Here is a 21,563-nt window from a genome sequence, read left to right on the forward strand (position 1 = left end):
GGGTGACATCGACGCGCTATTGAAACTCCGCCGCGACCGTGTCTACTGGTGGCCACAGGACGCGTTCCCCTACCTCCAACCGCCACCTCCCTTCTCTATCTACGCTCTCAACCGACCGTGTTTTAGCCAGGCGAGTCATGGCTGTGCAGCTGAATGCGCCTGTGTTCAACCGACGCCTCAAACAAGTCCTCGACGCGTGGAATGTGTGTGCGCAGGTCGCCTCCAATTTCAGGACGATGGCTTACTTATCACCGGCAGAATGCAAGCAATGAGAGCGACTACAGCACACTAGCAGACGTGGACGCTATATTTTTACCTGCGGGCGATCCTAACCCGGAGGATGAGCCGATTCGGAAGGGTGTTGCGTTCCAGGTGCGTCCTCACTGAGACATCAGTTGGACGGTATTGAGGCTCAAGCCGTATAGACTTGGTTCTTGGGTTACGAATTCCCCTCGACGTTCATGCTCTTCTTCAAAGACCGGATTTGTATACTTTGTTCGGCGTCCAAAGGTACCTGTGCAAATCCTGTCACTTCGACATGTTCCCCTCATGCTTGCGATGTTACAGCTAAGATCTTGTCCCAACTCAAAAACTCTGGCGCTCCGGTAGCCATAGACATCTTCGTGCAAGCAAAAGCGAAGGACCCCCCTACGGACGCCCTGTCGCGCTTCCTTGAGGCTTACATATCCAACACGCGCGTCGGCACGTTGACGAAGGAGGCGCGGTCTGGGAAGTTGATAGACCAATGGACGAAGGCACTAGATGCAGCGGATAAGAAACCGGCGCTTGCTGAAATTGCGCCCGCCGTGTCTTCCTTCCTCGCGGTCAAGGATGATGACGAGCTAGTGAGTCGCACCCCCCACGTTTAAGTATACACTCTCTGACATGCCGAGCAGAAAGTCGTGCGAACTGCAGCCAACCTCACGTCGACGTTGTTGACATATTACGCAGTCACGAAGCTCGAGACTATCCTGGACAAGGAGTCTAAGATCAGTCATGAGGCGTTCGCTCAACTGATCGAGACACGGTTGGGCTATGGCGAGGGTGACAACGCCAAAGGACCAGACACCAAAGTATGGAGCAAGGGCAAGGGGCTTACCGACGTAGACTGGGCTTCAACAGAGTTCTGCTACACCCCTATCATCCAGTCACAGACAACGAGCAGTGGCTATGACCTTAGCCCAGCCGCGGATTCATCTTCGGACGACATCGCGCACAAGGGCGTGTTCCTGATGAGCCTCGGCATGCGTTACAGGAACTACTGTGCTAACGTTGGCCGGAGCTTCATCGTAGACCCCTCGAAGGTGACTTGACCCACGTATGCTTGGAACAAGGATGTGCTGACAGTGCCACAGGAACAAGAATCAATCTACGCCCTTTTGCTCTCATTGCAATCTGAGATGCTGGGCAAGCTCAAGGACGGTGTTGTTGGACGTGAGGTGTATCAGCATGCGTTGCAGTATGTTCGTGATAAGAAACCTGAGTTGGAAAGGCACTTTGCGAAGAATGTGGGGCATGGGGTACGTCAATACGGTTGCGGTCGAGTCAAGAATTGACAATTGCATGCACTGTAGATCGGTATGGAGTTTCGTGATTCGCAGTATATGCTTTCCGCCAAAAACACACGCAAACTGCACGCCGGCATGGTTTTCAATCTCGTGCTGGGCTTCACTGACCTTGAGCACGATGGCAAAAAGTAGGTATCAATGACTATGCAAGAGCGCGTGGCTTACGCTCGACCTAGGTACGCTTTGCAGCTCGTTGATACCGTCCAGGTCTCCAACGAGAAGGCGATCTGTCTGACATCTGGCGTCAAGTCAATCAAGGACACTATGTTCTTCCTCAACCAAGACGACGAGGATGACGTCAAGTCTGCGCCTGCGCCGGCAAAGAAGAAGGCCCCTGCCACGAAGGCGAACGGGAACGCGTCTCCGGCGAAGAACAAGATGGCCGGCGGAAAGGTACTCCGTAACAAGACACGAGGGGCAGCGCAGGAGGAGGCTATCCAAACCGCTGCTGCAAAGATTGCAGAGCACCAGAGGGAACTACATCAGCGTCTGCAGGGGGATGGTTTGACGAAGTATTCGGAGGGTGGCGGAGGAACTGGACGTAATGAGGGTAAAGGATGGAAGCGCTTTCAAAGTTACAAGGGCGAGGCGGCTCTGCCGAAGGAGGCAGAAAGCCTACGGGTACGTTTTGTCAAGCTTCAGCTTGAGCTAAGCTCACGTCGAGCTAGATCTTTGTGGACCGGAAAGCGCAGACCATCATTCTCCCTATCCACGGATTTGCTGTGCCGTTCCACATCAATACTATCAAGAACGTCAGCAAGAACGAGGAAGGTGACTTCACCTATTTGCGGGTGAACTTCCAGACACCAGGTCAGCTCGCGGGAAAGAAGGAAGATACAGTGAGTGCAGCGTGCGCTTTCTTCAAGCCTCATTTGTTGACTTCTTGCAGCCGTTCGAGGACCCGGACGCCACCTTCATTCGTTCTGTCACGTATCGGTCCGCAGATGGACACCGTTTCGATACGCTTTCAAAGCAGATCACCGACCTCAAGAAGGAGGTCAACAAGCGCGAGCAGCAGAAGAAGGAAATGGCCGACGTCATTGAGCAGGAGTCTCTCGTCGAGATGAAAGGCCGTCGACCCACGAAGCTGCCAGAAGTGTTCATTCGACCTGCGCTGGATGGCAAGCGACTGCCGGGTGAGGTCGAAATTCATCAGAACGGTCTGAGATACCAGTCGCCGATGGGGTCTCAGAAAGTTGGTACGTATAGAGCCCATCTTGACATACCGTCGACATGTTGACCGTGTGTCATAGACATTCTCTTCAGCAACGTCAAACATCTCTTCTTCCAGCCTTGCGATCACGAACTCCTTGTGATCATCCACATTCACCTCAAGGCTCCCATCATCATTGGTAAGAAGAAGGCTCATGACGTGCAGTTCTTCCGGGAGGCGTCAGATGTGCAGTTCGACGAGACTGGTAACCGGAAGCGGAAGTACCGTTACGGCGACGAGGATGAGCTCGAGCTCGAGCAGCAGGAACGAAAGCGGAGGCAGATGGTGAACAAGGAATTCCGCTCGTTCTCGGAGAAGATCGCAGAGGCGGCGACAGCATCGGTACGTCAATCGTCGATCCTTGTGGCGCTGTGTATGACGCTGACGCGAAGAGTAGACCGGGGATACACTCGAACCGGATATTCCCTTCCGCGAGCTCTCCTTCGAAGGTGTGCCGTTCCGTACGAATGTGCGGCTGCAGCCGACAACGGAGTGCCTTGTCCACCTCTCTGATCCACCTTTCCTTGTCGTTACACTCGCCGACATCGAGATTGCATCTTTGGAGCGTGTCCAATTCGGACTCAAGCAGTTCGATATGGTACTCATCTTCAGGGACTTCACCAAAACACCTCTGCACATCAACTCTATACCAAGCTCGCAACTCGATGACGTGAAGCAGTGGCTCGAGTGCGTACTGTCACTCATCTAGTGGTGCACTGCTGTACTGACTGTCCGCTTGCTAGCTCCGTTGACATCCCTCTAAGCGAGGGCCCGGTCAACCTGAACTGGGGTCCTATCATGAAGACCATCAACGAAGATCCGTACGAGTTCTTCCAGCAGGGTGGTTGGAGCTTCCTGGGCGGTGCGGGAGGTAGGGAAGAGAGCGACGCTGACGAGATGTCAGACTCAGAGTCAGAGTTCGAGGCTGAGGATGAACAGTCGGAGAGCTCTGCGGGTGAAGAAAGCGCCTATTCTGAAGACGGCTCTGACGCTAGCGACGACGAGGGTAGCGGTTCTGATTTCGGCTCGGATGAGAGCGAGGGCGACGACTGGGATGAGCTGGAAAAGAAGGCCGCTAGAGGTTCGTTCAGAGCTTCCTCTTGGAGCTTGCAAACGCGGGCGCTGACTTTCATCGTAGCGGACAAGAAGCAAGCCGACGTACGCAGAGTCAATGGCGATGAATCTGACGTGGACGAGCGTCCGAAAGCGAAGTCCAAGCCGAAGGCGAAGGCAAATGGCAACGCGAAGAACAAGAAGCGATGAACACATTCTGGCTTTTTCGTCTGCCTTCTGGTCGTGCTGTCCATTTGCCTGTCTTGCATCTATTACTTGTGTCTACTTAGTACCGTACGTCGCATGGAAGTTCCATCATATGCAGATTATGACATTGGTGCACTATGCATTCAAGCTTTGAGCCGCTGAATGTTGTCATACTTATGTGAAGTGGGTCGGCGAGTCGATGAGCAAGGTGAAAATTGACATGGTCAGGATACACCCACACTGCGTGCGCTGCGAGGACTTTCTGACACATACGTCACGTCGAATGCTACAAGGGGGTCTTACGTGCGGGGATCATGACATGCGCGCGATGCTTGAGTAGCAACCCAAGTAATTGAGACCTTGAGTGTTATAATGAATTCACCGAATACACTATGTACTACAGGGAGATAGTCATGGCGCTTTACACCAGCCCTTTTCCGTCCCTCTTGTAGATCTTTCCGCCTTTCATCACGAAGGTTATGGACGATTTGTCCACAGCACGCTCGAAGCTCGTCGCAAGGTCCCCAGTTGTAGCTATAATGTCCGCGGCAAACCCACGCCTGATCACACCAAAGGGCACCTCATTGTCGCCCACCAACCTTTGGTCCTCCTGTAAGCTGCCGACTCGAGTCAACCGCGCTGCGCCCTCCTTTCCCTCCCATCGCATACTGCGGATGCACTTCCAGCCGCCGTAGGTACACCAGCCCAGCACCTTGCGCCACTCGGCACCGAGGCGCACCATAAGCTTCATCTCGAGCGAGTTGTCGCCATGCGGGAATGGACCAGTATCTCCGCCGCACGCGATGTTGTCGATCCCGTATTGCAGCGCCTTCGCGAAATTCCGCGCGGCCATTTTCCACACTTCGCTCTGGCCATTGTTGCCCTCCGTGTAGAATATCGAGAGGGTGGGCACCCAGAACGTGCTGAGGCGATCTGTGGAGTTCTCGCGGAGGGCGGCGATGGTCTCGTCGTCGAATGTGATGTCCCCGCCGTGTTCGATAGAGTGGAAACCTGGTCCGCTCGGCAGGTTTGGCTTGTCGGCGAGGCGGGTCCGCCAGTGCGACGAGTGCGCTGCGACTTTGACTCCGAGCCTGTTGGCGGTGGTGATCAAGGCGTCCAGTTCCTTCTCGTTGAATGTGGCGATAGAGATGGATGGCAGGATGTACGAGACGTCGCGAATTCGTGTTCGGGGGCGATATTCTGTGTCCCTCTGTCTGAGATCAAAGAAAAATATTGGGATGTGCATGAGGCATACCGGCATAGACCTGGGGGCTTGTGAGTAGCTGCTTGTCGGGTTAACCTACCAAATAATGACTCACCTTGATCCAGTCGGCCCCGGCGCCGATTTGCCTGCGCACGGCCTTCATGCATTCAACTTCTCCGTCAACAACCTCAGCACCGGTAATGCCTTCGATGCCTTCCTGGTTGAGGTGTATGGTACTCTTCGGGCCTAAGTGGTGCCATGCTGTGAGAACGCAGCGAAGGGTGGAGCCGCCGCAATTAGGACTAACCATAGAACCCAGTCGCGACGATTGCTCGGTTGGCAGTGAAGTAACGAGGACCGGGGATGATGGGATTTGGACCCGCCATGCATTTGCGCAGATGGATGTCTGCATCTCCGGCACCCTCTGTGCCCAAGTCTCTGCACACAGGTTATCTACGTGGCTATAGTGGCATGCTAACCAGAAGGCTTACCGTACGGCGGTGTAGCCAGCCATCAATGTGCGCTTGGAATGGATAGTTGCACGGATAGTACGCTCTACCACGCTTTCCTTGCTGACTTGATCATCCCACCTCGTCTCGGAGTATGTATGCAAGAAGACTAGACGAATGAACGGATCCAATGTCAGTCTCCTTCACCACGTTCAGCTCGGCATGGTACGTACAATGCACATGAACATCGACAAGTCCTGGGAGGACTGTCGCGTGTCTCAAGTCGACCACTTGGGGGTCATCCCAGGCGATGCGATCCTCACGCGAGAAAGAGCTGACGTCCAGTACAAGCCCAGAATCCGGAGAAACGCTTATGACCCGGTTCTCTAGTAGCTGGAGATTTATGGAGTCAAACAACTTCCCAGCATATATCTTCACCGTCTGCGAGGTATCGTCCGACGCCGCGGGAGATGCATGAAGGAGCATCCTGTGAAGCAGCTGCAGTGGTATAGGTGCCGACCAACATTGCGGCAAGATCTTAAGTTGTAGCAACCGTGTCAATTCCTCTTTTAGACTAGATGCACAGTACACCAAACGATGATGCATACGATGATGATCTCTGAACTGCGGCATTTATTAACCGCTACAAGCAAGCATGTGAGTAGTGGGCGTTGAAACGCGCCACCCAGGTCGTCGTCCAGTTCGGGGCTGTACTGGTAAGAGTAACGTCTGGAAAGGTAAGTAGTAATGGGTCGCGGTCGTTCTCGTTCTGTAGTCTATGTCTATGGTACAGTATGTACACCAATTGAGGTGTTAATTAGGGCCATAAGTAAGACGTCAGTAGGGCGCATAAGTGGCCCGTTGTGGCGCAGTATGGGGCCTGCCCTAAACACGCGTGTGCGTCGTGCCGCGCTTTGCTCTCGCTTCTCAATATTCGACACTTACCTTCTCCCGTCGCCATTTTCCTCTTACCTCTATCTATGTCGACAACGGCACTCATGGACACTTTTGACACTCAGATGTTCGACTCCGGCGATGGAGACATACCGATGTACACCGGAAACGGGCCGTCTGAACCCTGGTTCTCCGTCGAGGCGACCATGGCCGATGAAGGCACCAACGCGGGCTTCCAGCCTTACCACACTGATCAGAGCGTCGAGATTGAAATGGCGGACCACGATGATGAAATCACCGAGTATGAGATGGCGGACGAGCGGGAGTATGGAAGGGATAACGACGCGGAAGTGGTCGACATCGACCTCGTGGATGTCTCACGCCAGGCCTCACCACCGCCCGGTGTGTCTACGCTCTCTGTTCCTCACTTTCGCTCCGAGGTAGACCCGACCTACGAACGCGGCTTGTCTCTGGCATCGTTTGGACCGTTCGCAGGTTCAGCCCAAGAAGTGCGCCTGGGCGAGGTCGTCGAGCACCCGATGCTGCCGCAGACCGTCGAATATGGCTCTGCAGCAACTGCGCCGATGTCGGACGCGCAGCCGTCCGACGAACCTGCAAGCTCCATTGCCCAAGACCTCGAACAGGTTCCGGACAGCGTTGTGACGCAAATCGCACTCATGAACGGAGCCGGCGTACACTTACCCGGGGAGGAGTCAGCAGCAGCCGATGTGGTCGAGCAACGCGAAACGCAGGCCACGGCGAACACCGCCGACGCTGGAGACGCCTCTCATCATGTCGTTGTCCAAGAGCAATTTGATGGTGCTGAGAACAAGGACATAGGTGATGGCTCTTCGACCCCTCAGCAAGCTGACCGTCTCCCATCCCCTCTGCCGTCTGCGTCGTTGCCGACCGAGCAAGCCGATGATCATACCGTAGACCCGTACGAGGTGGAGGAACCGCCTGTGGAGCATCCTGCAAATGCTCTCGGCGTGCACGCGACCACGACTGCCGAGAACATCCTCGGGGCCGATCCTCATGAGATATCTGAAGGCGTTTACATCGACCCGCCGCCCGCGGTTCTCCTCACTGTCTCCTCGGCCTCGAATCCCTTGGAATGCTGTCTGTTTAACCAGCCTGTGCGCAGCCCAGGCTCGCAAAGTCCCTCTACGAGCAGCGTAGCTGAACGCGCTCTGCTGTTGCTACTGCATCATCGCCCAACTCTCTACTACGAGGCGCTTTCTGTTGTCTTCGATGCGCTCCGACAGGAGGAGCACATCAAGAACGTGTACGATCTCGAACGTGACGAGCTCGTCCTCGACGCATATGATCTGCAACTTATCGTATCAGAGGTACGCATTCAGTCCACTGATGTGATCCACGATGCTAATGCGGGTCCGCCATAGGATAATGTCCACGTACATGAAGTGACTCTACATGACCTCAACGTATTGCACGACGGTGCTGATCTCACTGGGCCTTTACGGCTTGAGCTGCGGGTCATGCCCCGCTTCATATCTCGTTATAACGCCCTACGTGACCAGATCGCCCGGTTAGACCTCGCAGTCGAGGAAGAGCAAGCCTATGAGAGTGAACTAGCGTCTGAACACCGTGGTGAAGGTATGTTGACCTTGCACGTCACTTTCATTTTATCTGACAACGGTTACCAGAAGGAACTGTTTTTACGCACGAAGCCCAGTCGCACAATAATGCCGACGGAACAGAGCACAGACAGGAACAAGAAGTACAGGAAACCGCCCAGGGAGAAGACACCGGCGAACAGGAGGCTACGTCGCATGAATATCAAAACACGGGTGAGAATGAAGCTGTCGATACCCAGGTCCCCAAGAGCCCACGAGAAGAGCCACAAGGAGATACGCAAGGGGTTCAAGAGCCAGAACAGGACGAATACGAAGGCGCACAGGAGGAAGCACGAGAGGAGGACGCACCATACGAAAGTGAAGAGGTCCAGGAGTACGTTGACGAGAATGCTCTGAATGCGGGCGGCGACGTTCTCGACGCAGACGAGATTCATCGGTACGCAGATGCGGAGGAGGGCGGCGACTACGTCGATGAGAAGGATGTCGCGCCCGAGGACGACGAGCAGCAGTTCGGCGAGGATCTGCCGGAGGACCTCGGGGGGGAGGAAGAGGGGGACCCCGAAGAGAGCCAGGCCTTCAAGGATGAGACGGCTACCGATCTCGACGACGCGAACCCTGTGCCGTCCGAGGGCATCGACCTGCTCGAAACACCCGCTTTCCTAAGCAGCGACTTCACTACCTTGCCTGCTGATCAGTATGATGCCGGTGAGTCAGGTCGTTTGCAGATGTTGGGGGTTGCTGATCTCTGATCGGATTTTAACAGAACAACGCGATGAGGACGGATACACCGATGCGGGTGAGACCCTTCGTACTGACCAGTCTGGCCCAACACAAGATAATGGTATGTATAGGTCGTTGCTCGTTGTCCATCTCAACCTGACTTCATCGACCCGCTTCTAGATCCTGAGAATCCCGCCGCTGTAACTATTGACGATGATTTTGAAGAATATGACGATGAGCCGACGGTTGCACTGCTAAAGGATCACGGTGAGTTTGTTGTCTTTCCAAGGGGCCGCATCAGCTCATCGTGTTCTAGACGTCGCATCCCGTGCAGACGCCGTAGACGAGGAGTGGATGTTCGAATCCCCGGAAGACATCTCTGCTGCTCTTCCTGGCGCAGAGCATGATCTGTCGAGGACTGTATCTTCCTCAAGTAGGTCGTCGAAGAGGGGGCACGATGAGGTTGATGTTGACGAAGACGAGGATGAGGGCAGCAACCCTCAGAGCTCGCCAGGTATGTCGCCACCCACATTCTGCAAGGATTACCCGCTCATCATATCTCGTAGACGTCAAAAAGGCGCGCATACAATGATCTTGAGGGGAGCTTGTCGCGCGCGTCGGCATGCACGACCTGCACGATACGCAGCTCTTCGCGGAGGGCTCGTCCTCGCCTCCTCTGTGCCGACACTTCTGTTGCGAAGGTTTGCACATCGGTGCGGGCGGCCTGCCAGCTTCCGCATCTAGAAGCCAAGCGCGATGGGTCGTTGCACGATTTACGCCCGCGCGAATCAAGTTACACGCTTGCCTCAAGATCAAGATGGGCCCCACGACGGGAAGGACAAGTCTAAGTGTGTTCCGTACTGACGTTTTGCAGATACAGCTTCAGGTCGTTTCCTGTCTCATACGTGATGTTACTGATTTTTACAGCGGTCGTTCCATGGAGGAAGAGGGGCTGTCTTGGACTGTGTGGATGAGGGCGGGCAAGTCGTCAGGTCGTGCCTTGTCCCCGTTTCTCTGTATCATTATTGTCTCACTTCGTCTTCATCCGGACTGCTTCTGGCACTTGCCTGTTCTTGTACACGTGTGAAGCACGTAGCATGCGGATTATGGTGTATCATAACTCAAACCTAATATGCATATGTCTACTGGTCCTTCGTCTCGCCTGCTGTGAGTGTGGATGACCTTACTTACACTAGGTTGACGAGATGCAATGGGAAGAATCTCCAAGGCGGGACACAGCGTCGCGTCGGTCACGAATCATATTTGTCTTTGAGATCTACGGTCGGATAGGCCTACGTAATGTGGCACTCCTTTGCTCTCGCGGATCAGTTCGTTGTTGGAAAGACAATGGAACGGGTAGTGACTCAGACAAGATGCCACTGCAGCGGAATATGTACTAGTGGCCGCAGTCACTCGAGACAATGCAATGTCTGAGTACTTAATAGCTCCCTGGCGAGTCGCTGAGAGTCGCCGCTTCCCCGCCATGCAGATATTCTCCAGGGTGTCGCACACTCCAGAGGAGCACGCCATGCTCGTTGCTTTCCGCGTCGTCCGCTCGTCCAGCGCCCTCGTCCTGAGCGTGCCCATCGCTCTGGGATCCTACGTCCTATGCCTCCTCCCGAGCCCCCACGGAGAAGCCTACGCCAGCGCCAACCTGGACCAGACCGCGCGCATCGGGTGGCTGGGTGCAGGCATTATCGCTGGCGCGGTGTTCATATACGTGCTGTTCCTGTCGTTCACCAACTGCGTCTTCTTCCAGAGGCACATTCGACTCACCATTTACGCCCCTCCGATGAAGGAAATCCTGCTGGGACTGTTCACCAGGAAGGGTCTCTTCATCACCCAGTGCTTCTGCGCCGTGCAGGGAATGGCCGGCGCGGCGGCGCTCGAATACGGGGAGGAAGGCCGCAAACGTGGGATTCAGACGGGACGTCTCGACCTCGTCCAAGCTGGCCTCGCTGGCGTCGTCGGTTCGCTTTTGATTCAAGTTGTTCTCGATATCATCCGCCGGATGATGATCGGAGCTGTCAAAGCCGTGGCTGGTACTACAAACCCTCGTCGCGTTTGCAATAGCGAACCCCGAAGGAAGGCCCAGTCAAGCTGAGGACAATGGCCAGTCAAGGAAAGTCAACCTATTCCAGTGAGTCAGCGTCGCCACACGATATCGTTTCGTCACTACAGCTTACTGAGATTCGTTGACCAGCCGTGCCAGTGTTGGTTCCTCCGGCGTCAGACATAGTAGGATTCCGTGCCACTTGCCGTGCCATGATCGTCGTTCTCCTTAGCACTCTTCAAATTTGTACCTGTATCATCAGATGGATTTGTCGTAATCGTTGAGATGCTACTTAGCGGAAGTGGGGCGTGATAACGAGTGCAACGTAGACCAGACTTACACGAGCAAAGGCGACACGAACAGGAGCCATCATCAAACTATCTGCTTCAATGGCTGCAGAACCTGTTGTTCTTGCCCATCAAGCCAGCGAAAGACTGCTGCACCAGCCCTGCAAGTTTAGCTTGCGGGCAGGCCTACGTAACGTGGCAACGCTCTTTGCTCTCGCGGATCCGCACGTAGTTGGAGGGACAATGAAAGGTGTAGTGACTCGGACAGGATGCCAAGTGGCTGCAATCACTCGAGACAATGTAACAGCTTTGTACTCACATAAAAGGCTCCCTGGCGGGTCGTTGAGGGTCGCCGCTCCACGCCATGCAGATATTCTCCAGCGTGTCACAGACTCCAAAGGAGCACGCCTTGCTCATCGGTTGCCGCGTCGTCCGCTCAACCAGCGCCTTAGTCCTCGGTCTACCCATCGCTGTAGGATCCTACGTCCTATGCTTCCTGCCGAGCCCGCACGGAGAAGCCTATGCCACCGCCAACCTAAACCAGACCGCACGCATCGGGTTGCTGGGTGCAGGCATCATTGCTAGCGCGGGTTTCATATGCGTGCTCTTCTGGTCGTTCGCCAACTGCGTCGTCTTCAAGAGGCATATCCGACTCACCATTTACGCCCCGCCGATGAAGGAAATCCTATGGGGATTGTTCACCAGGAAAGGTCTCTTCATTAGCCTGTGCTTCTGCGCCGTGCAGGGAATGGTCGGAGCCGCGGCGCTCGAATACGAGGAGGACGGCTATGGTGGGACGCGCCATCTCGACGTCGTCCAAGCTGGCCTCGCTGGTGTCGTCGGGTCGCTTTTACTTCAAATTGCGGCTGACATCATCCGCCGGGTGGTGAAAAACGCTATCCAGGCCGTGATTGTCACGAACCATCGTCGCGTTCGCACGCGGCCCCGAAGGCGAGCCACATAGAGAGATTCTGGTTAGTCAAGAAAAGGTACCACAGTGAGTCGCTTTACGCACTACATAGCGCACCATCCACTGATTGTCGACGTCAGTCACCAGTTTCCCTGTGTTAAAATAGGCCATAATACACGATAACTGTTTTCTGTTCAGTCTCTGTAACGTTAGATGTACTCGTCGCGCTGGTCGTATTGCCACTCAGCGATGTAATGCAGCTTGGTCTATATGATATTGATATGCGGCCATACTTTACAGCCTTCCCATACTTGTACATTGAGTGAGAGAAACCGAGAGAGTGCGAGAACAACCAACCATGCGCCCCTCATGGCGTCAGTAGCGACGCCACCCGAACAGGACCATGTCCGACTTTTGTGACCTTTCGTAAATGAGCAACGAGTGTGAGAGCATACCGACTGCGATGCCAGGGAGGGTATCGAGTCCGGAGACAACTGGCAAGCCCGTCGTATGATCTGTATATATACGAAGAGAGAAGCAGCACGCGAAACGGAAGAAACAAACGAGTATCCTCATGCCTCGAACCTACTTGGCCCGGGTACAGATCGTCATGTAGTCGTCAAAAACGATAGCGGTGCGGATAGCTGGTGCTCTAAGCGTGGAAGGGAGGGTTTTGCTGTTGATACATCTGGTACATGTACGCTTGGTAGAGATGCGGAGGGACCGGCGGGGAAGCCATGCCATTGTAGGAGGGCTGGCTCATGCCCATCATGTTGGGAGTAAGGCTCGGCGATTGCGAGCCGTATGGAATAGCGGACGGCGTGGTAGCCGACGGCATGCCGCCGTTGCGGCGAGGGACATTACCCCTGGGGCTTGCGATGTCAGGCGTGCGCATCGCGAATGGGTTGAAGGGGTCGGTCGACGGCGAAAACGCCGACGCAGGGTTCGAGGCGCGACCACGTCCTCCAGTAGGGGCCTGACTGTAGCCAGGGTCGATCTGCAGGCGCGGCGGGCCCGAAGCAGCATTCTGCCCACCCATCTGAAGTGCGGCCATCATGGACGCAAGGCTCTGGTCGTTGGAAGGATAGCCAGCGGGCAGCCCTGGCACGGCGTAGTTGCTCTGCACAGTGTACTTGTTCTTGCTGTTGGGCTGTGGAGCGTTCGTGGTATAGGTCGGCTGGAGATTGGGGACAGGCAGTCCGACTTCCTCTATGAGACGACGATAGGCTTGGGTAGCGATGACCTTGAGCTCAATCAGCACCCGCTTGGTAGCTTCGACGTAACTCGGGCGCTGAACCGGATCGACGAAGGGACTCGTCAAGATCTTGTGGACGACAGCGACGCCGTTGACTTGGTCGCCGAGCACGTCGGTCAGGACATGATCGCCAGGAGACGAGAAGAGAGCCTCAACGATCTGGGTGGACGCCTCCGGCTCGACCTTCTGGTTGACAATCCTGAGCACAGTGAGCGACGCGAGTTTGTGCGTGCACAGGTGCGAGAGGTGCGGCGTGAAGCGAGGAGCAAGCAGGTTGTACCTAGACGGGAAATTCGAGGTATCCAGGAGCCACGTCAAGAGCAGGGCACCGTTCGGGTTCGTCGCTAATGGGATCGAGTTGAGGATGACCGCCGTAGCGATGCGGCGCTGCTGGCTGATGGTGATGTGGCTGCTCTCGAGACATGCACGCATGCTACGTGCACCGAAGCGCCCTTGAGCGATCTCCCAAAGACGATCGACCATCGCGTCGAACAAGAAGTCCGTGGCGGGCGCACCGAAGCGCAAGCAGCACCTACTCTACAATCAGTATGTCGATACAGGGCGCACACATTCGGATACTCACTGTACGACGTAGTTACCGAACTGGTCCAACAAGAGTGGCGGAACATAGGGTCTCAGGTTCTGCGTGACGAGAGCCACTTCCTCTGGGGTCTGCACGCACTCGATGATCTTCTGCGCGGCCCAAGTACCGTTCTTGTGTATACCAATCATAGCAAGATGTGGGCACAGGCGCTCCAACATGGCCAGGCGAGGAGCAGGCGAGCACTTCTCGAACAGTTTTTGCACGACCTATGGATACTCATCAGTATTGATGAACCGACGTGAGTTAGTTCCACTCACCGTGTTACCGAGCCAGTCAGAAGCAAGATCGACGATCTCGCCGTCGAGGAAGTCGGCAGCAACGTTGTCGATCTCCTCCGTGGAGATCGTGCTCGTGTCGAGCCTTTTGCGGAGCTCACGCAGCTTCGATGCATCCCATCGTCTGTTGTGAGGCCTCTCAGATACGAGCGGAATCGTCGTGTAATACATCATCGGAGGGCGGAAGTCTACGCGCAAGATAGTCAGTACTGTCCTTTACCTGGGTAACCTACGACTTACCCGCTAGGGCCTGGATGTCGGCCTCCGCGTCGGGGCTCCCGCCGCTGAGTTCCCTCATGACCATTTGCTGCTCCGTAACCGCAGCCGGCCATCCAGCGGGCTTGCCAGCGGAGTCAAGGGCACCGGCATGCGCGCCAGAGGCGATCAAGCTCAACAGCAGGTTCGAGCGGTAGTTCTCCACTGCGCCACTGAGGACCTGCTGGTCGACGGGGATGGTCGTCGCGCCCTTGATGTTGCGCAGTGCATGGATCGTCGCACCGACGCTCAGGTCGCCGACGCCCTGGACGTTGAGGCCGTTTCCTTCGTCTTGGCCGCCGGTGCCGTCTGAACCGTTCTTAACGGGCACCTTGGCAAAGCCGATACGGATGGCGCCCACGTCACTGCCCAGCACATCACGGCCGTTGAGAGCCTTGCGAGCACGCACTGCATCGTCAAGGCGCTCGAAGTTGACTGGTGCACCAATGTCAGTCTCGAAATACTCCTGAAGACACAGAAAGAGACATACTGAAGCCGCAGTTCTTGTGCGTGAGAACCCTCGCAGACTCAATGGGACCATACGGGCTGAACACACTCAGAATAGTCGCGGGCGTAGTGGTCGAGGGAATCGACCCAATCCACAGCGCTCTCGTCGGGGTGGATTGCAGCTGCGCGTCCATCCCCGCCAGACCTATGTTGTTGCCCCCTGCCTTGCCGAGCACACCGCCAGGCGATGTGGCTGACGGGCTGTTCAGGTTCGTGCCCTTGGCAGGAGCGACCGGCGCACTGTCAGCCTTGCCGAAGCCAATGCGGACGGTCTGCCCGTTCGGCATGCCGATGTCTCCGCCCAGGCGGTTCAGGACGTCCTCCTTGGCGCGGATCGCGTCCGCCTGGTCGACAAAGTTCACGAACCCGCATTCCTGTTGGGACAAGGTTAGCGCGGTGAGAACGGATATGATATAGGAAGATGCATACCTTCTCAGGGAGCAACCTGAGAGACTCAATGGCTCCATAGGGGGCGAACACGTGAATGAGCTGTTCGCTGGTCACCGAGTTATCGAGGTTGCCAATCCAGAGCGAGCGGGTGGGAGTCTGCATCTGGGAAGACCCCTCCGATTTCGGCGACGTAGCACGGTTCTGGTTCGACGACGGAGCGGCAAGGTACGAGTTGCTTCTGGATAGTTCGCCATTCGGGAAATGGACGGAGGGAGATATTCCGCCGCGAGCACCCCCCTTGTCAGCGCGGAGGATGCCACCGAGGCCCGTCTGGATGTGCAGATCATTGTATGCGGCTTGCGCCTCAGCAGCAGCCTGACGACGGGCTTGGAGGGCACGCGTCGTGTCGTCGAGATTGCCCACCGAAATAGCGCGGGGACGTGAGCCAAGGCCGACGGAGAGGTGGTCGCTCTGCTTGAAGCCCTTCGGCATGTACGCGGCCGATAGGTAGTCGTCCTCCGTGTCCTGATAGGCATTGAGACCATGCCTACCATACATCCGTTCGTCGTAAAGTTCCTCTTCCTCCTCCGCACCGGGGGTAGGGAGCATTGAAGAGCCCGCAGATGGCCTGTACGGGTTCGACACTGTGGTAGCACGAAGTCTAGCCGGGTTAGCAGCTAGATTGCCCGCGATCGCAGCTTGAGCCTGGTTGCGCAGCTCTGAGATAGTTGCAGCTGGCGGGTGACGCATGGTCTCGTCAAGACCCAGATAATCCAGCGTGTGGACATCGAAATCATCGGCGCCCGAGTCCATGGAGGTGACAGAGCGCAGATCGTCTAGCACGGGTAAGCCTCCGTTGCGGCTCGGCATCCAAGAGGATGAGAACAGGGACGAGCCGAATGCGTTGGACAGGCCGCCCGAGGGGAGGGTGAGCGAGCCAGAGCGGAGGCGGCTGTTCCGCTCACCCAATGCAGAGGAAGCCACAGAAGAAGCCACTGAGGCCGAGTGACGTAAACCGGGTCGCACGGGTGCCGCCGATGCGGGCGGTGCAAGGCTCTGTCGCTGGAGCTGCTCGGAAAACGAGTCCGTCGACGCAGAGGCGGCGGCAGCCGCCGTCGAGCTGCTCAGCGTGCTCGAAGCCGCGGCGAAGCGCTGGGCAGCGAGCTGGACGTTGGAGGGCAAGGTCCCCGCCCTCGCCCTCCTAAAGCCCGCAGGGTAGTTGGTCGGCGACAGGGGGCCGGTGTCGCCTGCGGTGTTCGTAGACGAAGATAGGTCGTTATTAGGAGGTGAGCCGCCGGAGGCCAAGGCGCGCAGCGCGGGGGGCCTGTATCTAGCACCTATCCCCTGTTCCGCTTCGAGCTCCCTCGCTCTGAAAAACAATGTCAAATGGTAGGAAAAAGCAGCAGGGGGGGCTACACACCTTTTCGCGAAAGCAGCTGAGGGCGCAGGGGGCGGGGTCTTGCCCGAGTTGACCCTGGCAGAGAATCCGTTGTCGTTGGCGGATAGGGACATGTTGGCCGCAGGAAAGGATGGGTATTAGGAATTACTGAATGTTGAGAGCTGGGCAGGCTATGCAGGTAAGCAAGAGCGAAAGGGGCGAGCCCGGTCGGCCAGTCGACGTGGGTAACTATGAGCAAGGCTTATAGGTCGTTATAGGGTGAATTTTGGGGAATTTTGTGGACAAGGACTGCCCAGGACTACTAGAGTAGGGAGACTCCGGTAAATAGGAGGGACTAAGTAGGGTGAAGGTCGTTGGGAGCGAGGGACTCGACGAGCACTCAGCAGAGCCTGCGACCACGCCAAACTCCGCTCTTCTATAGCCGCGCGGCTCTTGTTCGCCCAGTCACGCGCCCAACGGCAGTCGCCCACGGACAAGTCCTCGAGCTCGTCCGCCAGAGTACACGCATAGGCACCATATATTCATATCATACCAACATATACTACACGAGCTTAGCACTATACTGAGTGGGGGGTCCCTCTATCGTACTCGGTCATTGTCCAGCGCAGCGAGCAGGGTATCGCTCGGCGTCCGCTCGCCCGTCAATCAGAAGCAGCCCGAATGAATGATGTCGGTTCGCTGCCCCAATCACGAAGCAGCACCGGCTGCTCACGCACGCCGAAAGGGTGCGAGCAGCGGAACGCGAGGGGAAGACACGGACGGCGGAAAACAGACAGTAGGGATACACTTCTAACACAATATCACACTGGAGAACGAAGCCACGGAGACACTCGAGTCGGAAAACGAAGACAATAAGTAACGCAAAAGCAACGCGCGACAAGAGGGAGAAAGAAACGAGACCTGGTGCAGCACCTCTGTGCATGCACTGTGTGCCGACGCACACATTCAAGAGAGCGAGCTACGCGAGCCCCTCTTGCTCGAGCGCGTCCTGGACCGGTTCGCAATGGCGTCCGCGACCCGCTTCGACCGACGCAGTGGCCGGTCCTGGCCCGGTGGCTCCTTCCCTTTCCCGCTCGCAGAAGCCTCGGCAGGAGGAACCTCGACCGCCGCTTCTGCATGGTCCAGAGCGGCGCTTTCCGGAGGGGGCGTGGGCGATTCCCACTCTGGATCAGAGCACAGCTCCCTGAACATCTTCTCCTCGGCAGGGCTGAGCGGCAGCCCAGGCACCAGGTGCTCCTCCAGGGACGTCGCGGGCGTCGGGAGGATCGCATGCGTCAGCGCGAACGCAGACTGCACCGAGATCAAGTGCTCCTCGCTCTCCCAGTGTGACATGTCTTGATCCTCAGCACCGAAGTCGAGACGGTGCGCCGAGAGCGACTGGCGCTTCGCCTCGATGGTCGACTTGAAGTGTTGCCCAAACGAGCCCGGCCATCTGCTGAACGGGTGCGCATGTCGGGTAAGCTCCTGGAGAGTTGAGGGGAAGCGATCTGGCAGCTCATCAGCCAGAAAGATGGACATCGCGGAATGATCCTTGCACAGGTCGCGCGCTGCGGCCAGCGGTAACCAGATACCGCACACCTGCGGCGAGCCCTTCGTTATGGAGATAGCGTTCGGGAACGGCGAGGACGAGGATGAAAGCCCGAGCTGTTTCAGGAGAGGATCGACTTGAACGAAACCGGTGTCGACCCTTCGGGAGATTAGAGATGACCCAAGTGTCATCTGATATACACTAACGCCTGTTCACACGCAATAAGCTTCCATTCCAACACACATGCTGCGATTACGCACCTTCCAGCTGCGTGGCAACGATGGGAGGATCGCATGGTTGGCATGTATGAATGATTCTAGGCTCTTCGTCCTGAGCAGGCCGCAACGAGGCATGCTGCGCAGCGAGCCCAGGAGCTTGAAGCGAGGAGGACAATGGGGAAGCAGCCTTGGGCGCCTCGGGGGACGTGGGAGTGTGGATCGTCAGCGAAGTCAACGACGAGAGCAGGGACGGGGAAGACAGATCCGGAACAAGATAACCTTGTTCCCGCCTGCCAGGCGCAGTCAAGTCCAAACGCGGTGGTAGCGGCCCCACACGTGCCTGCTGACCCTGGGGAGAGGCACCACCCGACGCGCCCGTTGAGGCCAAAGCCGTTGGCTCAGTTTGTTCGGCAACGGGTGACGCGATATCGCTGCTCCTCCGGCCTTCTCGCCAGTCGCCCTCAGCGAGATCATGCGGCTTGAGACTGTCCGGACCTAGGAGCTCGGCGTCGCGCCATATGAGGTGGCTGTCCCGGCGCTCTGCCACGAAAGACGTCGACGGAAGAGGGGACGGTGAGATGGGCGAAATCGGCGACGGAGGTAGTGAGGCACAGTCAGGGGTAGGGGTTCGCATCCCCCGTGTCAGGAACGAGACGCCGCTCTCGACTTCTTCCTCCTTGATATCGCTGGTACCGTCGTCTATCGGGGTTGTCGTGAAGCTATCCGAGCTAGTGCTGGCGAAATGTGACAGCTCCCATCGGTCGATCTCCTCGAGTTTCGGCTTGACAAAACCCGCGTCAAGGCCGGCTGCGGCTCGGAGCACGACGTCGACGACCCGGAGGTCGCCCTTGGCGTCGAGGTCATCCCAAGCATCGAGAATGCCACTGAGATCGCTCGGCTCTTCCTTGACGAAGATACTGTCCTCGAACTGGGCGGAAGGTGATCGCGGGCCAGGGCTATCCCACTGCGTCTCCGCGTCGTTGGCGATGTCCCAGAAGTTGTCATCGAGACTCATCTCGTCCTCGTCTTCGTCATCCCAGGATGAATAGCGATCCAGCGAGTAACGGCGGAAGTTCGTCATACTGTCGTGATAGTCGTCCTCTTCGTCTTCACTGTCTGGTGGAGGAGACGCAGAAGGCGAGCGTCGATAAACGTCTGGGGAGGCTGAGGAGAAGGTTGGGTGCGCGCCATATGCGGAAGGTGATAGCGCATCGCCGCCCAGGGCAGGTGCAGGTGACATCTCTTCGTCGGCGTCAGAGGACAATGAAGAATCCACCGACATCGAATCGTCGTCGTCTGAGTTCTCTTCGGAGTCCGACGAGTCAAGGTCAGAGTCGTCCTTGGAAAGGTCAATGATCTCCGGGGGCGAGTGCGACTGCGATTGACATGCAGAGGCTTCTTCATCTTGCGGCGAGGGAGATGCCGGCAACGAGGCCCCAGAACTAGACGCGCGGAGTGGTCGAAGGCGCAACGTGAGTTTCACCTTTGGGGGCCGCTTCTCTTCCTCGCTCATAGAATCCGAGTCTGATCCTTTATCAGCAAACGCGCTGCGTAACAAGCGCTTCCGCTTCTGGCCACATTGCTCCGAACGGCGGAGACGATCTTTCTCGCGCTTCTTCTCGTGGCTGTGGGTTGGAAAGCTGCCAACCTTGCCGCTCTCAGTGTAGTCGCACAAGCGAATCCCGCACCTGGCGAACGGGCACGGCGCGCCGGCGGCCCTGCTCAGGTACCAAACCATGGTTCCGCGCCTAAAGTTCGTAATTCTGGTGTCGGACGGGCTGAGCGAACAAGGTGCGCCACCCGTGCGGGAGTGCAGGGCAGGCAGAAGATCATCATCGGATGCTGTACCAGAGAGAACGTGTCGGAGAAGCAATGGGTGGTCCTGTTGAACTTCGCAGCGCTGAAGGTGGTTCCGGATATAGGTGGTGATAGCTTGGCCTGCGGCGGACACGCTGCCCGGGCACATGCACGTTGTGAATACAGGCACAACACGAGACCAAGGGGTGACGCACTTTTGGCACATTATACCGTACTTCATAGTCATCTCAGCAAGGTCCTTGATAGTCATAGCGCGATTATTCTGTCATGATGGCTAGTTCAGATACACAGTTAACCCAGCATGAGCGGTAGGACGACATACGACAGACATGAACGAACGCCCTATGGCCATGAAGACCTTGCTGTTCGCGTCGTCATGATGTAACATAACATGGTCCGGGGGGAAAGGTGGACAGTCCGGCGGTGGCACATCGGGAGTCACGGGCGCGTGCTTGGACTTGGACACTGGCGCGGGCTTGATGCGCCTCGGAGGGGGTGCCGCAGAGGCCGCAGAATGGCGGAGACGGATGGAGGGCTTGATGACCGAGTTTGAACGGATGCGCGTGCCATAGTGGTGGTTGGCGGATGCCTGGGGCTGCGGGGGTGAGACTGTGGCGGGCGCGACCATGTGGTGCAGACCATTAAATGTGGGTACGGTGCAGGAGGGGTCGGCCAGCGAGGGAAGCAGGGCAGAAGAGGCAGGAGGGAGGGACGGGCGAAGGGAGGAGGCTTGAGGCGAGAGGAGTTGGTAGTCGGGGAGAAAGGAAGGCGAGCGAGAAGAGCACGCGCTTTGTGAGGTTGTACGGACGCGGCATGACCCTGGCGGTAACCGTGCCACGCTTACCAAAATAGTCGCGCTTGATGGCCGCGGCTCCCATCGAGATCCCCGTCACGCGTCACGCCTCTAGCCTCCGCTTCTCCCCGCCCGACGCGTCCCCGCCACCCACTGCGCCACTCGCACAGCCACACCTGCGCGCGCAGCACCCTCCCCTGCTGCCCAGAGCAGGCCCTTCCGAGCTATCCAACGCGGACGGTCAGTCGGCCGACGCGCTGCGACTCACGATAACGGCTCGTCCAGACCGGGCGTCTGCGCCACCGTGACGGGCAAGGACCGACAAATTCTCCCGATCATGACGCGACGCGCATGCGTCACGTGAA

At 57.0% G+C, this 21,563-nt stretch overlaps 7 protein-coding genes across 7 annotated transcripts; 4 read left to right on the plus strand and 3 right to left on the minus strand.

Moving 5' to 3' along the window:
- The first annotated feature begins 25 nt into the window (after nt 1–25).
- On the plus strand, nt 26–4,204 carry C8Q71DRAFT_827005 (FACT complex subunit SPT16). Its single transcript, XM_047926308.1, has 14 exons — nt 26–203; nt 259–372; nt 426–510; nt 568–845; nt 897–1,304; nt 1,356–1,520; nt 1,575–1,696; nt 1,745–2,189; nt 2,237–2,407; nt 2,458–2,767; nt 2,822–3,123; nt 3,179–3,468; nt 3,525–3,862; nt 3,920–4,204. The coding sequence occupies exons 1-14, from the start codon at nt 138–140 to the stop codon at nt 4,042–4,044; spliced, it is 3,219 nt and encodes a 1,072-aa protein (XP_047783383.1). The 5' UTR covers nt 26–137; the 3' UTR covers nt 4,045–4,204.
- Nucleotides 4,205–4,390: 186 nt separating this feature from the next.
- Nucleotides 4,391–6,413, minus strand: C8Q71DRAFT_732425 (uncharacterized protein). Its single transcript, XM_047922260.1, has 7 exons — nt 6,303–6,413; nt 5,928–6,231; nt 5,737–5,863; nt 5,553–5,683; nt 5,361–5,491; nt 5,297–5,306; nt 4,391–5,241 (listed from the first exon to the last, which is right to left on the minus strand). Exons 2-7 carry the CDS (start codon nt 6,178–6,180, stop codon nt 4,463–4,465), a joined length of 1,431 nt encoding a protein of 476 aa, XP_047783384.1. The 5' UTR covers nt 6,181–6,231; nt 6,303–6,413; the 3' UTR covers nt 4,391–4,462.
- Nucleotides 6,414–7,991: 1,578 nt separating this feature from the next.
- C8Q71DRAFT_689185 (uncharacterized protein) lies at nt 7,992–8,171 on the plus strand (the record flags this gene model as incomplete). Its single annotated transcript, XM_047919843.1, has 1 exon — nt 7,992–8,171. A coding segment is annotated over one exon (180 nt), but the record flags the coding sequence as incomplete, so codon positions are not given.
- A 1,996-nt stretch (nt 8,172–10,167) lies between these two features.
- Nucleotides 10,168–11,335, plus strand: C8Q71DRAFT_199300 (uncharacterized protein). The gene is made up of 2 exons (XM_047916941.1): nt 10,168–11,046; nt 11,097–11,335. Exon 1 carries the CDS (start codon nt 10,333–10,335, stop codon nt 11,008–11,010), a length of 678 nt encoding a protein of 225 aa, XP_047783386.1. The 5' UTR covers nt 10,168–10,332; the 3' UTR covers nt 11,011–11,046; nt 11,097–11,335.
- Nucleotides 11,336–11,342: 7 nt separating this feature from the next.
- On the plus strand, nt 11,343–12,345 carry C8Q71DRAFT_199266 (uncharacterized protein). Its single transcript, XM_047916940.1, has 2 exons — nt 11,343–12,243; nt 12,297–12,345. Exon 1 carries the CDS (start codon nt 11,611–11,613, stop codon nt 12,208–12,210), a length of 600 nt encoding a protein of 199 aa, XP_047783387.1. The 5' UTR covers nt 11,343–11,610; the 3' UTR covers nt 12,211–12,243; nt 12,297–12,345.
- Nucleotides 12,346–12,404: 59 nt separating this feature from the next.
- On the minus strand, nt 12,405–17,306 carry C8Q71DRAFT_827010 (uncharacterized protein). Its single transcript, XM_047926309.1, has 7 exons — nt 16,863–17,306; nt 15,482–16,811; nt 15,036–15,426; nt 14,531–14,980; nt 14,273–14,478; nt 13,995–14,221; nt 12,405–13,943 (listed from the first exon to the last, which is right to left on the minus strand). The coding sequence occupies exons 1-7, from the start codon at nt 16,952–16,954 to the stop codon at nt 12,809–12,811; spliced, it is 3,831 nt and encodes a 1,276-aa protein (XP_047783388.1). The 5' UTR covers nt 16,955–17,306; the 3' UTR covers nt 12,405–12,808.
- A 435-nt stretch (nt 17,307–17,741) lies between these two features.
- Nucleotides 17,742–21,263, minus strand: C8Q71DRAFT_199308 (uncharacterized protein). Its single transcript, XM_047916942.1, has 4 exons — nt 20,728–21,263; nt 20,600–20,667; nt 18,630–20,539; nt 17,742–18,577 (listed from the first exon to the last, which is right to left on the minus strand). The coding sequence occupies exons 1-4, from the start codon at nt 21,031–21,033 to the stop codon at nt 17,787–17,789; spliced, it is 3,075 nt and encodes a 1,024-aa protein (XP_047783389.1). The 5' UTR covers nt 21,034–21,263; the 3' UTR covers nt 17,742–17,786.
- Between the last annotated feature and the right edge of the window lie 300 nt (nt 21,264–21,563).

Source organism: Rhodofomes roseus (genome assembly GCF_022264815.1).
Source record: "Rhodofomes roseus strain CIRM-BRFM 1785 chromosome Unknown C8Q71scaffold_2, whole genome shotgun sequence".
In the NCBI taxonomy this organism is placed as follows: domain Eukaryota; kingdom Fungi; phylum Basidiomycota; class Agaricomycetes; order Polyporales; family Fomitopsidaceae; genus Rhodofomes; species Rhodofomes roseus.

What these genes read in the sequence shown, in the direction of transcription:
- C8Q71DRAFT_199300 (XM_047916941.1), top strand. Translation starts at nt 10,333, where the DNA reads ATGTCTGAGTACTTAATAGCTCCCTGGCGAGTCGCTGAGAGTCGCCGC.
- C8Q71DRAFT_827005 (XM_047926308.1), top strand. Translation starts at nt 138, where the DNA reads ATGGCTGTGCAGCTGAATGCGCCTGTGTTCAACCGACGCCTCAAACAA. An exon ending in AAGTCCTCGACGCGTGGAAT is followed by an intron (nt 204 to 258) that starts GTGTGTGCGCAG and finishes TATCACCGGCAG; the next exon opens with AATGCAAGCAATGAGAGCGA. An exon ending in AGGAGGCAGAAAGCCTACGG is followed by an intron (nt 2,190 to 2,236) that starts GTACGTTTTGTC and finishes ACGTCGAGCTAG; the next exon opens with ATCTTTGTGGACCGGAAAGC.
- C8Q71DRAFT_827010 (XM_047926309.1), bottom strand. Translation starts at nt 16,954, where the DNA reads ATGTCCCTATCCGCCAACGACAACGGATTCTCTGCCAGGGTCAACTCG. An exon ending in TCAGGTTGCTCCCTGAGAAG is followed by an intron (nt 15,427 to 15,481) that starts GTATGCATCTTC and finishes TTGTCCCAACAG; the next exon opens with GAATGCGGGTTCGTGAACTT. An exon ending in CGACATCCAGGCCCTAGCGG is followed by an intron (nt 14,479 to 14,530) that starts GTAAGTCGTAGG and finishes TCTTGCGCGTAG; the next exon opens with ACTTCCGCCCTCCGATGATG.
- C8Q71DRAFT_732425 (XM_047922260.1), bottom strand. Translation starts at nt 6,180, where the DNA reads ATGCTCCTTCATGCATCTCCCGCGGCGTCGGACGATACCTCGCAGACG. An exon ending in TGTCGATGTTCATGTGCATT is followed by an intron (nt 5,864 to 5,927) that starts GTACGTACCATG and finishes TCATTCGTCTAG; the next exon opens with TCTTCTTGCATACATACTCC. An exon ending in GCTGGCTACACCGCCGTACG is followed by an intron (nt 5,684 to 5,736) that starts GTAAGCCTTCTG and finishes ACCTGTGTGCAG; the next exon opens with AGACTTGGGCACAGAGGGTG.
- C8Q71DRAFT_199308 (XM_047916942.1), bottom strand. Translation starts at nt 21,033, where the DNA reads ATGGTCGCGCCCGCCACAGTCTCACCCCCGCAGCCCCAGGCATCCGCC. An exon ending in TACGGTATAATGTGCCAAAA is followed by an intron (nt 20,540 to 20,599) that starts GTGCGTCACCCC and finishes GTGCCCGGGCAG; the next exon opens with CGTGTCCGCCGCAGGCCAAG. An exon ending in CGTTGCCACGCAGCTGGAAG is followed by an intron (nt 18,578 to 18,629) that starts GTGCGTAATCGC and finishes GCGTGTGAACAG; the next exon opens with GCGTTAGTGTATATCAGATG.
- C8Q71DRAFT_199266 (XM_047916940.1), top strand. Translation starts at nt 11,611, where the DNA reads ATGCAGATATTCTCCAGCGTGTCACAGACTCCAAAGGAGCACGCCTTG.